The 16,712-nt window shown below is 45.2% G+C and overlaps 1 protein-coding gene and 1 long non-coding RNA gene across 13 annotated transcripts in view; one reads left to right on the top strand and one right to left on the bottom strand.

Moving 5' to 3' along the window:
- Positions 1–16,712, bottom strand: part of LOC103346696 (uncharacterized) — an 89,459-nt gene that overhangs the window by 9,062 nt on the left and 63,685 nt on the right. For 8 of the 12 annotated variants that reach the window (XR_011386430.1, XR_011386431.1, XR_011386425.1 and 5 more), the window contains one exon: positions 3,672–4,472. This is a non-coding gene — a long non-coding RNA (uncharacterized lncRNA). The remainder of the gene's footprint in view (positions 1–3,671; positions 4,473–16,712) is intronic. The other 4 variants (XR_011386432.1, XR_001792636.3, XR_011386434.1 and 1 more) reach the window with 2 other exon arrangements.
- Positions 4,776–14,999, top strand: LOC100359112 (sulfotransferase 1C4). The gene is made up of 7 exons (XM_070068691.1): positions 4,776–5,153; positions 8,220–8,345; positions 9,097–9,194; positions 10,681–10,807; positions 11,039–11,133; positions 13,473–13,653; positions 14,527–14,999. The coding sequence occupies exons 1-7, from the start codon at positions 4,997–4,999 to the stop codon at positions 14,637–14,639; spliced, it is 897 nt and encodes a 298-aa protein (XP_069924792.1). The 5' UTR covers positions 4,776–4,996; the 3' UTR covers positions 14,640–14,999.

The raw sequence follows: 16,712 nt of genomic DNA, 5'->3' as shown, positions 1-16,712 counted from the left end.
AGACTGGAACCAGCTCCCATATGGGATACAGGAGCTGCAGGCAAAAGGGCTTTACCCCGCTGTGCCACAGAGTCGCCACCTCCCCTTCATTTTTACAGTGATCTACTTTCAGATTACTTTATACTCATAAAATTAACCCTATGCTAAGTAATGAGGGGAACAAATAGGATGAAGAAAACAACACTGTTCCTCAGCAGTGGAGACAAGGGCTGTAAACAATCATCGAAGCTCAAAATGTCAGTTTCACTCCTTTGCATTACATTTTTGGTACTCCATTAGTTACCACAGATCAGGGAAAATACGTAGTATTTGTCTTTTGGGGACTGGCTTGTTTCACTAAGTATAAGGGCTTCCAGTCACATCCATTTTGTTGCAAAAGAAAGGATTGCATCCTTTTTTATGGCTAAGTAGTATACCATAGTGTAAACACACCATAATTTCCTTACCCAGTCATCAGTTGGTGGACATCGGATGGACTCTAATAGAAGCAGTAGACAACATGCAAGAGCAAGTGATAATCTAAGCAGACAGATGGACATTCTAAAAAAAAAAAAAAAAAAAAAAAAAAGGAAATAGTGGAGGGAGCCAGTGTTGTAGTACACTCTGTTAAGATTCCACTGTGACGCTGACACCCATGGCAGAGCTGGAGTCCCTGCTGCTCTGCTTCTGATCTAGCTCTCTGCCAATGCACCCGGGAAGGCAATGTGGGCCCTGTCACCCATGTGGGAGACCTCGATGGAGCTCCTGGCCCCCGGCTTCTGTCTGGCCTAGCCTCGGCTGCTGTGACCATTTGGGCAATCACTCAGTAGATAGAAGACTTTCTCTCCCCCCCCCCCACCTCTCTCTCTCTCTCTGTCTGTTACTCTGCCTTTCAAATGTATAAATAAATTAATCTTTTTTTTTTTTTTTAAAAAAAGGAAATAGTAGAGATCAATCAATGTAACAGCAATACAGGGATCATTTGATAGGCTCATTGGGAAACTGGATTCAGCTGAGTAAACTGTCTCTGAGCTTGAGCACTTGTCAATAGAAACTCCCCCCCTTAATTTCAGACACCACACCAGAGATCTAGGTCAGATAACACCAGCTGGAATAAATAACAATGAAAACCAAGACAAGCCACTACCCCATCCCAACTATACTCAGATTGCAGAAAATAAAAAGGGGGGATGGCATGGAACCCCAAAAATAGTCAGAGGAAAAAAATTATCAATGTAGGGGAGCAAACATAAAAACCAAATGTGACTTCTCCTTCAACACCAGTCAAGCAAGAAGAGAATAGAATACAATACTTGAAATGTTGAATGAAAAACCCTACCCATCTGCTGTCTTGATCAGTTATACTTCAAGAATAAAAGAGGCTGGCACCGCAGCTCAATAGGCTAATCCTCCGCCTGCAGCACAGGCAAACCGGGTTCTAGTCCTGGTCGGGCCCCCGGATTCTGGCCCGGCTGCCCCTCTTCCAGGTCAGCTCTCTGCTATGGCCCGGGAGTGCAGTGGAGGATGGCCCAGGTCCTTGGGCCCTGTACCCGCATGGGAAACCAGGAGAAGCACCTGGCTCCTGGCTTCGGATCATTGCAGCGGGCTGGCCACACCGGCCATTGGAGGGTGAACCAATGGCAAAAAGGAAGACCTTTCTCTCTGTCTCTCTCTCTCACTGTCCACTATGCCTGTCCAAAATAAAGAAAAAATATTGAGCTAGTATTTCTCTATGTATTTCCACTTCCTCCAGCCCCAGACGTTCTGGCTAATGTGATGTTGGACAATGGTTGTCTGGTGCTACCCTAAAACTGTCCAGGTTATGGTTATATCTCAAAGGAAACAAAGTTTAATTATTTCAATTTGTAAAGGATTCAGAGTACAGTTAATACCAGACAGGAGGGATACTTAGTACACTGAGCATTCTTTCTTTTTTTTTCTTAAGGTTTATTTATTTATTTGAAAGTCAGAGTTACACAGAGAGAGGAAAAGGCAGAAAGAGAGAGAGAGAGGTCTTCCATCTGCTGGTTCACTCCCCAATTGGCCACAATGGCCGAGCTGCACCGATCTGAAGCCAGGAGCCAGGAGCTTCCTCCGGGTCTCCCATGTGGGTGCAGGGGCCCAAGGACTTGGCCCATCTTCTACTGCTTTCCCAGGCCATAGCAGAGAGCTGGATCGGAAGTGGAACATCTGGGACTAGAACCGGCGTCCATATGGGATGCCGGCACTTCAGGTCAGGGAGTTAACCCACTGCACCACAGCGCTAGCCCCACTATTTGCTTTCTTCACACAACGTTATCTTTGAGACATTCCCTATGTTCAAACATAGAGCCCTGTTTTCCTTCTTTTCACTGCAGTTCAGCACCCCAGGAGAAGAACGTCCAACAGCACCACAGTTTCTACATTTTGCCCCTACTGCTACGTGTTCACGCTGTGTCCAGCACTGTGCTACTACCATCAACGCCACTGTGGACATTTCTGCTTGTCTCCTTGCGCACACACGGGTTTCCGTGGTCACGGTGCTCTACTCCTTCGTATCGTTTCCAAAGAGGGTGAGCCGTCTACATTCCCACAGGGGAACATTTTTAGCCCTCTGTTTCATGACTGGCTTGGAGCTGTCATTACTAAGCTCAGTAGGTGCTGGCGCTGTGGCATAGTGGGTAAAGTTACCACCTGCAGTGCCGCCATCCCATATGGGAACCGGTTCGAGTCCTGGGTGCCCCACTTCCCATCCAGCTCTCTGCTATGGCCTGGGAAAGCAGTAGAAGATGGCCCAAGTCCTTAGGCCCCTGCACCTGTGTGGGAGACCCAGAGGAAGCTCCTGGCTTCAGATTGGCGCAGCTCCAGCTGTTGTGGGCAATTGTGGAGTGAATGAGCAGATGGAAGACCTCTCTCTCGCTCTGCTTTTCCTGCTCTCTGTGTGTAACTTTGACTTTCAAATAAAATAAAGAATTCCTTTTTAAAAAGTGAATTCATTATTTATCGGAAATTCAAATTTCACCTGGCATCCTGTATTTGTATTTGCTGAATCTGGCAGCTCTACATGACCCTTTATTTGATTCTTTTTGAGAATCTAAGGATTTAGGTTGATTTCTCTTTTTGATTTCTGTTTTAAGGGCCTTTCCCACATTAAAGATCGCCAGGCCCCCTGCTTCACTTTATGAAACATTCACAGCTAACACCAATCTCAGCAGCTGATAGAGCAGCAAGGAGTAACGAATGCGATTCCTTGAGCTTCATCGTCCTGCCTCCTCCCCCTGCAATAGCGTAGGGCACACAGAGTGGCCAAAAGGCAATCTGTGTAAAGGAAGTTGGGAAAGAAACCAGTTACAAATAAACTGCATTTGAATGCCAGACCCCAGCTGGCAATCTCTGACCCCAATGTCCACCCACCCCAACAGGGAAAACCAAAGAAGTGTCTTCTCCGAGCTCCCATTCAGAACATGGGCCGCAGAACAACAGCTAAGTCTGGTCATCCCTTATTTTTAGAGCCACAATTTAGAGGACAGTGCCCTGTGGCAAGCACTAAGTGCACTGGGTTATCTCCTCCGCGCCGGCAATATAGCGGGAAGTGGCAACGCAGGGAGACTCAGCAACACCGAGGAGATGGCGCAGACCTTGAAGGCAAGCAGACCAGCCAGCGCAGCCTGGGCTCACCCAGTCCCCACACAATCAGGGCCCAAAGGACTCACTTCCCCAATTGTCTGTTTCGTTGTCTCCATAGATGATAGGACGCCACACCTGGCATACAGCTGGTGCACAGTGAGACCATAAGATGGCAGCCTGGCCCTGTTTCACATGCCTTTGTGTGATGAAAGAGAAAGAACAGGTTAACAAGGTCACAAGCAAAACCTGATACTTGGCTCAAGTTCAGCAGCTGCTTTGGATGCAAGAACGCCGCCCCAAGTAAGGAGATAGGAGATGCTGGTGAAGGCAGCTGTTCCATTGAGGTTCAGTGGGAGAGGATTCTGCAGGGGGGCAGTATGCGTTTGTTTTTTTAAGATTTATTTATGTATTTGAAAGAATTACACAGAGAGAGAAGAAGAGGTGGTGGGGGGAGAGAGAGAGAGGTCTTCCATCTGCTGGTTCACTCCCCAACTGGCTGCAACAGCCAGAGCTGCACCAATCTGAAGCCACAAGCCAGGAGCTTCCTCCAGGTCTTCCACATGGGTTTAGGGACCCAAGGACGTGGGCCATCTTCTACTGCTTTCCCAGACCAGAGCAGAGAGCTGGATCAGAAGTAGAGCAGCCAGGTCTCGAACCAGTGCCCATATGGGATGCCAGCACTGCAGGCAGCGGCTTTACCTACTGTGCCACGGTGTGCATTTCTAACGCCACCACTTGTCTTCTGTTCAGGCTGGAGTTTTCTGCATCCATTTCTGCTGTACCCAAGATGTGTGTGCTTTCCTGGCTGGGATGAGATCCCTACCGACATTCAGCAATAACCTACAGAAGGAAGGGAACTTCTCCAGTGGCCCACGATGTAGTTTGCTCTGTAACAAAATTGACCCTGTCAGCTGTTTATACTGGGAAGTGCAGATCAAGGTCCAGACCCTGCACGGCCCGAGGCAAAGGCCTCCCAGCCTTCAGAGAGGTCACTGAGTCGTCTGTCATCCTGCAGGCAAGTGCCCTGCAATTCAATTGCTCAGAATTCCCAAAGAAAACCATGAATGACAGACTTGGGAATTGTTTTACGGACATGGGATGCAGAAAACATAAACACCAGTAACTGGGCAGGGAGAGCACCACTGGGACAGGAGCCCAGGGATCTGGGAACGCCTCCCTGGTGACGTCAAAGCCCGTGGGGAGGGGCAGGCCCACAGCAGGAAAAGTCCTAAGGACTAGATTAGGAAGCAGCCCTCTGGCTTTCAGCATTCAGCGGCTGACTTGCTTTCTACTGGCCGGCACCAGGCTGTTCCAGGCTGGACTGGTATTCTGAGTGTTGCATTATCTGCACGATATCAAAAATACAGCCCTGTGCTGTAACATTTTACCAAGATCGCAACTTCTAGTACCCATGGCAGAGAATTCAAAATTTGATGAAACACCGCGAATACCTGTTGACTATGTGAGAGGAATTCTTCAACCCACGCCTACCTGTGACGCCTGGGATCTGATCTGGAACTTCCAAGCCAAGCCTGATGACCTGCTGATTTCTACCTATCCTAAAGCAGGTAGGTGGAGGAGCTGGCAGGGACGGGGAAGAAGAGTTAGGAAGGTAAGTGAAGGATTCAGTGAGAGAAGGTTTGCTCTCAAGGAGCCCTTTTGCACACACACACACATACAGAGACAGGGAGGGACAGAGAGAAAGCGAACCTCAGTCTTTTCTGAGATTGTGTTCAACCCTCCACAGGAGGTTACATCTCTCTCAGTATCCTAACAGAAGAATGTGCAGGCCAACAGAGACCTTGTCCAGTGGTTCATGTTGGTCCTGATGTAACAGTCTTACTCGTCAGGAGTCTATTCAGGATCAAATTTTTCTAAATGTCAATCTGAAAATCAGCAAAGTTTTTGCCACTAGTTTTGCTAGTTTTTTGCCACCAGTTTTTGCGAGTTTTGCCACAAGGAAAGACCGCAGCTTAAATTCATCCACAACTCTGCTTGATTATCATTTCAGCTCAATGTTGTGTTTTCCATTTACTTCCTCATTTGAGAGGCAGAGAGAAAAACAGAGCTGCCTAGAGAGCTCGAATCACCACTGCTTCATTCCCCGAATCTCTGCAGTAGCCGTGGGCAGGGGCTGGAGCCAGGGCCAGGACCTCAATTCACCTCTCCCATGCGGGAGGCAAGAACTCAATCACACAGCCAGCACCACCACTGCCTCCCAGGGGATGCACGGGCAGGAGTCAGGGGCCAGGGCCAGCAAGTGAATCAGGTGCTCACACCAATGAGGGACATGGAGCAGCCTGACCACTGGGCCAAATACCCACTCTCAGTACTTTGTGTAATCTTTCATTCTACCTGCCAAGTGCAAGCCTTAAGATTTGATTCATTTACTTTTCATGGAATAAATAGGATTTAAACAATTCAAAAAGCATGAAGAATAAAAATGTTTTGCATCCAATGTAATATTTAATCATCATTAAAATCTTATATATGAATGAAGATTTTTTTTATTAGAGGGAAAAGATAAGTATAAATGACAAAAACAATCCACCCTGTCCTTAAAAAGAAAGAAAGAAAGAAATACTATGGGCAGAAGCAAGGAAAACAGTCATAAAATCACTAAGCCCTGGAGAGTGACTTGAGAAGTCACTGATCCACCCTGAAGCCCTGCTGACACATGAAGATCCCTCATCACAGCCTAGGGCCAGATTCAGAGTAATCACCCCAACTAGGTGCAATGACTCCAGAGTTCTCTGAGTAGGTGGCTAAGCCAGTTTTGGTCCTTTGTCCTGTAATGAAAGTTGGTGCCAGCAAACAGAGGGGATATGAAGTGTGATTCCTAATCATTCTTCAACCCCTGCCTTTAAGAGCACTGAATTGAGAGTATGGAAAAGGAAGTCAACGGGAGAGCTGCTGCCAAAGAACACAGATAAGTCAATGCTGATCAGGCTGAAGAAATCCATGCTACAAGCTGTGACTGAAATGACATTCACTGGGTAAATATAAAAGGCTGGGAGAACAAAGTACAGCTGAGGGCAAAGGTTACTTTTAGAATTTGAGCATAAAAACACTTATTACCAAACAGTTTTTTACTAGCAAATAGTTCATAGGAAATTTAAAAATAAATGGAAAGTACGTGTTTCCACCTTGACTTAGTACAGTGTAGTCTGAGCATCCCTAATCTGAACTCCTGAGCACTGCACAATCTGAAGCCTTGTCAGTGCCAACACAGTGTCGCACGTAGGACATCGTGACAGCGTTGTTACACATCCTGTGCACTGCTCCCTCAGGCTGTGTAGTTAAAGTTTATAAAACCTAAATGAAGGTCATATTTAGCCTTGGTTCCCATCCCTGTGTTATCTCATTATGCTTGTGCGACTACTACAAAATCCAGAAAAACTTGGACTCCAAAATACGTCTGGTCCCACGTATTTCAGAGAAGAGATACACAACCGTACTAAAAATCAGAACTTGCTAGTACTAATCTGAAAAGAGCTAATTTTAATAGGAATAAGAGAGTATTTAAAAAAAAGAAATCCATCCTAGAACAACCCAACATCCTCACCTGTGAGCACATCTGGTTAGAGCCTAAGCTGCGGAGTGGGGGGGCCTTCTTCCTCTGACCACCATGGCAGTGGTGGTGCAGCTTCCTGCAGTTAGAGAGGGGCTATGGAATGTGGAATGACCTCTGCCAAAGTGTTGTTGGTGCCACCAGCAGCCACTACACTGGGCAGGATGAGCTCTATTTTGCTTCTGCCTTCCAGATCTCAGCCTAATTCCTCTCATTAGCAGATGTGTTGTTTTGTTTTGTTTTGTTTTTCTCTTCATACTGTTTGTTGAACTCTTTTACTTTGAGTAGGTTAACTGTATGATTGTTAAGTACACTGAAAATAGATCATGATAAAAATTAAAAGTGGGAATGCGAGGTGGGAGAGGAAGGGTTGGAGAGTAGGCAGAAGGTAAGGTGGGGGCGAGTGTCACTATGTCACTATGTTCCTAAATCTGTATATATGAAACTTGTATAACTTAAATAAAATTTTTGTAAAATGCAGAAATTATTACATAAAATGCAGAATCCAAAAAATAAAAGAAATAACATTCAGAATCTTTGTGGCAAAGGAGGGAGTCTAGGGAATGTACATTTTTGCCTTTCTACTGCTGAGATAAGGAGAAAACAGAGAAAAGAGTGAAAATGGATACTAAAGGTTAGTGGCATATAGTAAGCCCAGGCACTAATCATTCATTCACTCAGCCAACATCTGCTGGCTCTGAAGCAAAAACTTCATACACTGTGCTTAGGGAAAAGAATTTGAAACCACAGTCTTTACTCCACAGGAGATCATAATTGTTTACCACACAGCTAGATCAACAGGCCAACAACCCAAATTAAAGGTCGTGATAGAAAAAAATAATTGCATATCATCAATCTAATGCCCACTCATGAATGGAGTATTTGTATAAAAATTCATGTCATGGTAACTCATGGTATAAATAAGAAAGGATGTTTTCTGAAGTCCATTTCTATAAACAAGGCTTTCAAATTCACATAGATGTTCTAGCAAAGTATTTGGTCACAATTTAAAGAATATAGTACTCTAACTGTCTCTGCATCTGCATCTTCTATGTGGAATTAGGAACAACATGGACTCAGGAGATAGTGGACCTAATACAAAATGAAGGTGACGTTGAGATGAGTAAACGAGCACCCACTCATATACGGTTTCCTTTCATCGAGTGGATAATCCCTTCCATAGGATCTGGTGAGTATCCAATAGCCACACTTGACTATGTTTCTGGACATACCCTTAGGGGTTTTATGATTAAATTGCACCTCGCAAAATTATAGGTACTCATTGATGGATTTTGTTGCTTTGTCTTTTTTTTAATGAGTATTTAATTGAAGAACAGTTACAGGGAGATGAGAAACAGAGACAAGAAGATCGTCCATCTGCTGTTCACTCCTTAAATGATCCAATAACCAGGATTCGGCCAGGCCAAAGCCAGGAGCCTGGAACTCCATCTAAGAATCTCCCACGTGCGTGGCAGGAGCCCAAGCACTCAGGCCATCTTCCCCTGCTTTCCCAGACACATGAAATGGGATGCTGACATGGCACACCATGGCTTAACCCAGTGTGCCACCAATGCCAGGCCCCAGCCTTGTGTCTGGCCATTGCTATTCTACAGAATTCTCTAAATGATTTCCTCTTTATGCAGAAGTAACTTAAATTTTGATTTTGTAGTTATAAATTAGTCACAGTTCACAAAGATGAACACTTATAAGATAATAACAGTGAGAGGGTCTGAAATTTTAGGTTCTTATTTATCGGGTTGGTTGTATTTGCTAGGAATTGTTCTAGGCAAGAAGTCTACTAATAGGTGACAGGACTTCCCTCGAATCAAAAACAATAGCTCAGTGCTCTGTGGCTGCCTGGCATTGCTCCCCAGGTATTTTGCTCCCTGTTTGAAGCAAAGAGAAAAATAGTAGGAAATTATTATAAACTACTTTTTCAGGTTTGGAACAAGCTAATGCAATGCCCTCACCACGGAACCTGAAAACACATCTTCCCATCGAGTTGCTGCCACCATCCTTCCTAGAGAACAACTGTAAGGTAAAGAGCAAAAGGGACTCACGGCTGTACTCTTTAGAACAATCTTAGTCCTCCACATCCTTCCTCTTAAAACATTTTGCCTGTTCAAAAAAAAAATCCACCTCCTTAATGGGCAAAGGACTTCAACAGGTGTTTTTCAAGACAGGAAATCCAAATGGCCAACAGACCTTGAGAAAATGCTCAGGATCACTAGCCATCAGGGAAATGCAAATCAAAACCACAGTGAGGCTTCACCTCACTCCAGGTAGAATGCCTTTCATACAGAAATCAACAAACAACAGATGCTGGCAAGGATGTGGGGAAAAAGGTACCCTAATCCACTGCTGGTGGGAATGTAAATTGGGGCAGCCATTGTGGAACACAAAATGGAGATAACTCAGAAAGCTAAATATAGACCTACCATATGATCCAGCCATCCTACTCCTGGGAATTTACTCAAACCAAAAGAAATCAGGATATGAAAGAGTTATCTATACCCCCATGTTCACTGGAGCACAATTCACAATAGGTAGGATATGGAATCAACCCAGCTGTCCATCAACTGTTGACTGGATAAAGAAATTATGCTATATATACACTATGGAGTACTACTCAGCTATTAAAAAAATATCCTGTCTTTTGCAACCAAATGGACATAACTGGAAACCAGTTTACTTAGTGAAATAAGCCAGTCCCAAAAAGACAGATATCATTTGTTTTCCTAGATCCAAGATAACTAACAGGGTACCTGAAATTTAATATTTTTCAGTGAAATAGACATTTTGAGAGTTAATGATCATTTACAGCTCCTGTATTTTCCATTGAGGATCACCATTTTGTGGGTTTTTTTAGTCATACTATTTGTCAGACTCTTTTGCTAAGTGTAGGGTTAACTTTACAATTGTTAAATAAACTGAAAATATATATTTGTAAAAATTAAGAGTGGGAAATTTAGACGAGGAAGAAGGGATGTAGCGTGGGGGAGGAGAGGAGAAGTATCACTATGTATAACTAAGTAAAAAAAAAAAATCTAACTCCTCACAGGAATCCATATGTAAATTGATAGGAATATTTTCCTCTCTCACAAAAGCAGGATTGTTGTGGTCAGCTCTGGCATAGCAGGTTAAAGCCACCCCCTGGGGAGCCTGCATTCCATGTGGATGCTGGTTCTGATCCCAGCTGCTCCACTTCTGATCCAGCTCTCTGCTATGGTCTGAGAAAGCAGCAGAAGATAGCCCAGGTCCTTGGACTTGCACCAATGTGGGAGACCTGGAAGAAGCTCCTGGCTAGTTGCTTTGAATCAGCGCAGATCCAGCCATTGAAGCGAACTGAAGTTAAAAAAAAAAAAAAAAAAAAAGGGAAAGGGCAGGGTGGTTGTAAGCAGCATTAGAAAAATTCTCTGCCAGAACTGTATCCACCCCTGTGTGATTGTTGGCAATAAGAGTATGGACATGGTTGACATGGATTTCATCCTCTTTTGTTTCTTCTCTCCCTTCCATATTTGCAGATCATCTATGTGGCAAGGAATGCCAAGGACAATATGGTATCCTATTATCATTTCCAAAGAATGAATAAAGGACTTCCTGATCCAGGAACATGGGAAGAATACTTTGAGAATTTCCTGGCTGGGAAAGGTAAGAGAACTCAGCTTTGCTTCCTTCCTTCCTTCCTTCCTTCCTTCCTTCCTTCCTTCCTTCCTCAAAATCCTAAAGCGCCCTAAAAGGAGTGCATCATCCCTACGTCCGCAGGGGCTCTGCCTCCTTTGAGACAACACTCTGATCCCCTTCAGAGATTCTCCTTCCAATGCAACACCTGTTGGTTGAACCTGTGTAACTCACTGCCTTGCTTTCCATCCCACTTTCCAGTGTGCTGGGGCTCCTGGCATGACCATGTGAAAGGATGGTGGAAAGCCAAAGACCAACACAACATTCTCTACCTCTTCTACGAAGAAATGAAGAAGGTGAGGGCAGGGCCATCCACTGTGTTCCCGTGGATGGTAAAACATACAAGTCATGAGTAGTGGCCCTATCGGGGACTCAGGTTGAAGCAGAGAAGAGAACATTCCTGCGTTTCACTGGCCACAGCTGCCCATGTGTCCAAGTACACAGGGGAGATCATGAATTCATGCATTACAAACTCTCACCCTTAGCTTCCTGGTGCCCTGGGGGGTGGTGCACCTTACAGGCTATGGTTGCCAAATACAGAAGACGCTCTTCCCTCCTTGTGTCTCTCAGAACTCAGTTTAGGTGGAAAAGTCATGCTAGCACATTTTGTATTACCATTGAGAAACAGCCACATAGTTTCAACAAATACTTTAGGAAATGACGATGGAATGGAAAATACTACGAATTAAAATTCTTGAATTCACGTTCTGGCTGTACAACCTAGTATCAACTATACTTCGGAAAGACACTTAACATCTTGGGTACTTAGATTTCTTATATGCAAAAAAAGAGATAATAATACTCAGCAATCCAGGATCTGTATGGGCACTAAATGAGGTTGTGATTGTTGTAAGGATAGTCTACTCAGATACCTTCTGTGACTCCACTAAATATGGAGATCTACAAAGAATACTGTCTCTGTTCTTAAATGTATTATCAAAAACTGTGATACTGAATAGGTGCTTCACAAACTGGCTGTATCACCCACTCCTGGTACAAAAGTGTGGAAATGCTTGCAAAGGGCACCAAATGTAAATGACTGGAAAGCATGCAAACCAGACCCTCATTGCCTGTGTCCTGAGGGAATACCTTTCAGATATATGTACTATTTCAGTTCAGAGAGTTGTCTAATCTAAAGTCCCCCCATATAGACACTCAATAAAAGAATATTATAGTTGTGAGAGGTGTATTCATAGAGTTTGCTCTTTTTGAGTAGATATGACAGGCTAAGGGGGTTATAGAAGAAAGAGTCCTATTAAATTTAGAATAGGAAACTTCACACAGACCCTGTTTGCCTATTGCATATGTAATAGAAGTACCAGAGATGTAGAGTATGTCCTGGGAATGGGTAACACGGAGCTCCTCCTGTGTTAGGAGTTCCAGGAAGAAATTTTATTGAAACCTCATAGTCTCTCAAAGCATTTTAAATATTTCTGTGATCATGTTCTGGGATGTTCCCTGGCAGTAGGTCAGAGTTCACTTCTCAGCGTTCTTTCTCATCCCAAGTCTGTATGAAGACAATTTAATTAAGCACTTTGAACATTCAAGGCTTTGAAGCAGAGACACACTCTAGACACAGCGGTCAGCGTAAGCCCCTCCGTTCCCCATACCCTGCCCTGCAGACAATGGATTCCCACAGCCACAGTAGTTTCCCAGGGCTCCAGGGCCCTCCAGGATGAACTGAGCTCCTCTCAGAATGCCCAAATACCTGACCCTGACCATGCTGGGCACCGGGTATTAATAACCATCAGTGCCTTTTGGGGCATACACACACACAAAGAAAGAACCTCTCCGCTCCTCTTACTACCACCATTGCTGTGGTCTGGGAAACTTCTGTCAATGCCAGGGACAGGATACAGTCACCTTTGGGTCAGATGTTTTTAAAGATTTTATTTCTTTATTTATTTAAGAGGTAGAGTTACAGATAGTGAGAGGAAGAGATAGAGAGAAAGGTCTTCCCTTCGTTGGTTCACTCCCCAAATGGCCACAATGGCCGGAGCTGCACCAATCCGAAGACAGGTCTAGGAGATTCTTCCCAGTCTCCCATGTAGACGCAGGGGCCCAAGCACTTAGGCCATCTTCTACTGCTTTCCCAGGCCATACCAGAGCTGGATGGAAGAGGAGCAGCCGGAACTAGAACCGGCACCCATATGGGATGCTGGTGCTGCAGGCAGAGGATTAACCTGCAGCCTCTGGGTCAGATCTTAAACGTTCTGCCCCTGCACCTCTGGAAAGTCTCTGTTCTTACTGGGAGTCTATGCAATCTCCCTATTAGATGTTGAGCTCACCAAGACCCCTCCCTCCAATAACTAAGTGAGCAGGACTTTGGGAAATAATCCTTAATGCATTCCCACAGTGATACATTCACGGACAATGAAAGCCACTGTTTGTGTCACTAGCCCTACCCACCTGATGCTTACATATTACAGGGGAAAATTCCCAGTAATTCCAATTACTATAAGAAAACAGTATGGGCCACCTTGGTAGACTGAGTCCTTTCTGGGCAGTTGGGCATTTACAAATGAAGAATTCTTTGTAACATCGCTGCTGGTTACTATCCCTAATACATTTTCATAATCTTTTGAACTAATTATTTTATAGCCAATCTTGTCTTTTCTTTTGAATTTCATCATAGAATCCAAAGCAGGAAATTCAGAGGCTGGCAGAATTTATTGGGAAGAAACTAGATGACAAAGTTCTAGATACAATTGTCCATCACACCTCATTCGATGTCATGAAGCAGAATCCAATGGCAAACTATTCATCACTTCCTACTGAATTTATGAACCACGCCATTTCTCCATTCATGAGAAAAGGTTGCTTATGTTTTCTTTTGGCCTTAACCTTAAAAGAATGATGCAGCACTTCAGAGCCCTTGGGGAGCTGTCTTTCCTATGCCTGGGATTAGAATGGCTGTAATGGAGGACTCTGGGAAAAGATGTATTTAAGAAACCACCGAAGAAATGAAAACAATGTTTACAATCCCCTATCAGCCAGTGAGGTTTGGTATCTGAATACCACCATGTAGCCCCACGTTCCCTCCAGAAATCTAACTCAGATGTGGTGAACAATCTAGTTTATACACGGCTATATGCTATCAGATACAAGTATCCAAAAATACTTACTGAGAGGCTACTATGTGCCAGGCACTGGTGGGTACAGCAAACAAAACACAAAAATTCCTTCCCTCACGGATATCATATTCTATTGACTAGCAAAATAAATGAGAAATGCATGAGATAACAGACAGTGGTAACAAAGGCAACACTGGGATGATAAGTGGGATGGCAAGTGGAGGTCTGGGTGGGAGCAAGTTCTACAACTTCAGACTTGTACCTGGGACCTCCCAGGAAGGGGTCCTTCTGCTCAGCTCATGGCATAGAAGCCATGGTCCCAGCACCCACCGTGCCGTGATGTGCAAGAGGCCAGGAGAGAGACAGAAACCTCCCAGGCCTGCTGTTGCAACAGTGGTGTCCTTCCCCCAGTAATGGGGCTTGGTGGGGAACAGGCTCTTCCTGTCTACAGTTCAGACAAGAGCAAGAGAGGGACAGCATAGCAAGAGCCTTGTTTTGCCCAACACTGTCCCTTCCTAGAAGACAGAGTAGAAATCATCGCACAGAAACAGGAGAGGAGGGAAACACAAACTCCTCCAGCAGCTATTAACGCTCACCCACGTGACTGTGTTTCAGGGACAGTGGGAGACTGGAAGCACCACTTCACTGTGGCCCAGAATGAGAGGTTCAATGAAGACTACAAGAAGAAAATGGCTGACACCAGCCTCGCTTTCCACTTCCAATTCTAGTAAGACAAAAATTAAAAGCTGTTTTACGGGTTGACGCTGTGGTGTAGCGGGTAACGCTGCCATCTGCAATCCCAGCATCCCATACGGGTGCCGGTTCGAGACCCAGCTGCTCTACTTCCAAATTAGCTCTCTGCTATGGGCTGGGAAACAGTGGAAGATGCCACAAGTCCTTGGGCCCCTGTGCTGGCTTGGGAGACCTGGAGAAAACTGCCTGGTTCCTGGCTTCAGAGAGGCTCAGCTACAGCTATTGCGGCCATTTGGGGAAGGAATCAGTGGATGGAAGATCTCTTTCTCTCTGCCTTGCCTCTGCCTCTGCTTCTGCCTCTCAAATAAATAAATAAATCTCTCTCTTTTTTTGAAGTTGTTTTATTTTATTTCTCAGTGTATTGCATAATAATTAAAGTTTGATACTCAGACTGAGTGATATTGAGTTGAGGTTCTCAGACTGATTGTGCACACTATTAAAAAAAAAAAAGTGTAGTTAGCAGGCAATGGGCAAGGTGCAGAGTGAGAGGAGGGTGCAGTGTAGGAGAGAGGTGTTAGTAAAATGGCGCAGTCTTATCTGTGGCACAATCTACACCCCAGACACCATCCTAGGCTCTAGCCCCCCTGCCACCAGTGCTGAAGACAGGTGACACCATGGCCCAACCACAGGTGTCAGCTCCACCCCCACCCTAATGGGATTTGCTGCTCCTACTTCCCTGCCTGCCCCCAGCAAAGGTGTAGCAGGACCTCTTCCAGAACACATGTCTTATAAAAGGGATGGCTAACATTTTCTGTAATAAAGCAAAAATAGCTAGAATGAGAGCTGAAATTATGATTCCATGGCTAAATTTACTTCTCCATGGGCACAGTAAACAGGCAAAACCTCCCTTTCAGACCAAACAAAGGGAGAGAAAGCTTTAGAGTGAGGACATGGGTTTCCTCATGGGCATTGCCTGCCTCACAGAAAAACCACTACCAGAACCTGCCGGTGACTGTAGACTTCAAGTTTAGGCCACCAAAGATTAGAGAATGGACTTGAGAACCCCCTTGACTTGCATCCTCTGTCTGCTTTAACAAAAACCAGGAGGAAGAGAAAGCCAGGCATCAGAAGCAATGTAAAGATAGGCGGCAGGCCTATTAAAGGCTGCTCTGCCCAGTGATCTGCCATCAAGGACACCCAACAGCCCAGGCCACTGCAGTGGCTTTCAATGTGGTAAGCCTGGGCTTCAGCAGAAGTCAGCTTGTGAAGAGCCCTGGCAGCTCTACCAGCCAAGAGTTGGGTCGCTGGAAATGGAACTGCCCTGGAGTCCAAAGACTTCAGGTCAGAGCCACAGACCTCACTGGCTCTGAGCTGAAAAGCCCTTCACTCAGCCCGGCTTCCAAAGTAACCACTGCTACTGAGGGGGTGGCCAAGTAGGGTCGGTAACATTGCAGGCAGAACTGTAAATTTCCTGTTAGATTTGACAGCTGCCTTTACCTGGCCAGCTCTCCTCCCAGGCCAGCTAGGTAATGGAAGTCAACAGGGTGCCTTCCACAAGGAGGTGCACATCTCTCTTAGGATATATGCCACGTGAAGAGATGCCTACGCCTGGGACCCTTAACTGGCAAGGCCTTAAAGCCCACCAGACTATTATCAGGCCCCTTCTGTCAGTTTCTATTTACCTCGCAATTGGAGAACTTATTCGTGGTTAGACAGAAGCTTTCTTAGGTCCTCTAATAATGACTCTGTCTTCGTTCTAGATGTCCAGCTCACTTGGGCCTCGTTCCTTTGTGGTCAGAGCCTCTGCTCTAATACCAGTGGCTCCACACCTGACCCGTGTGTATTGATGGTCCACCCCCCCCCCCCCCCCGCTTAATGTTGTATGATTCTTCAGATTTTCTCTACAGACAAACCCCTCTACCCACAGGAGACAAGCGGCCTTTCCTCCAGCGTTGGTTAGGATCAGCTTCAAACCACATCCATCAGTCTTCACAAGGGCCCAGAGACCCCCCCCTCATTTGCTCTCCTCTATAACATCCTCTCATTACTTGGTTAATGCCACTCTTAAGGTCATGGGCTGCTATTCTCTTTTTTTTTTTTTAAGGTTT

The sequence above is a fragment of the Oryctolagus cuniculus genome, chromosome 2, assembly GCF_964237555.1.
Source record: "Oryctolagus cuniculus chromosome 2, mOryCun1.1, whole genome shotgun sequence".
NCBI classification, from domain to species: domain Eukaryota; kingdom Metazoa; phylum Chordata; class Mammalia; order Lagomorpha; family Leporidae; genus Oryctolagus; species Oryctolagus cuniculus.
Note: the sequence above shows the minus strand (reverse complement) of the source record. Positions and strands in the feature narration are given on the sequence as shown.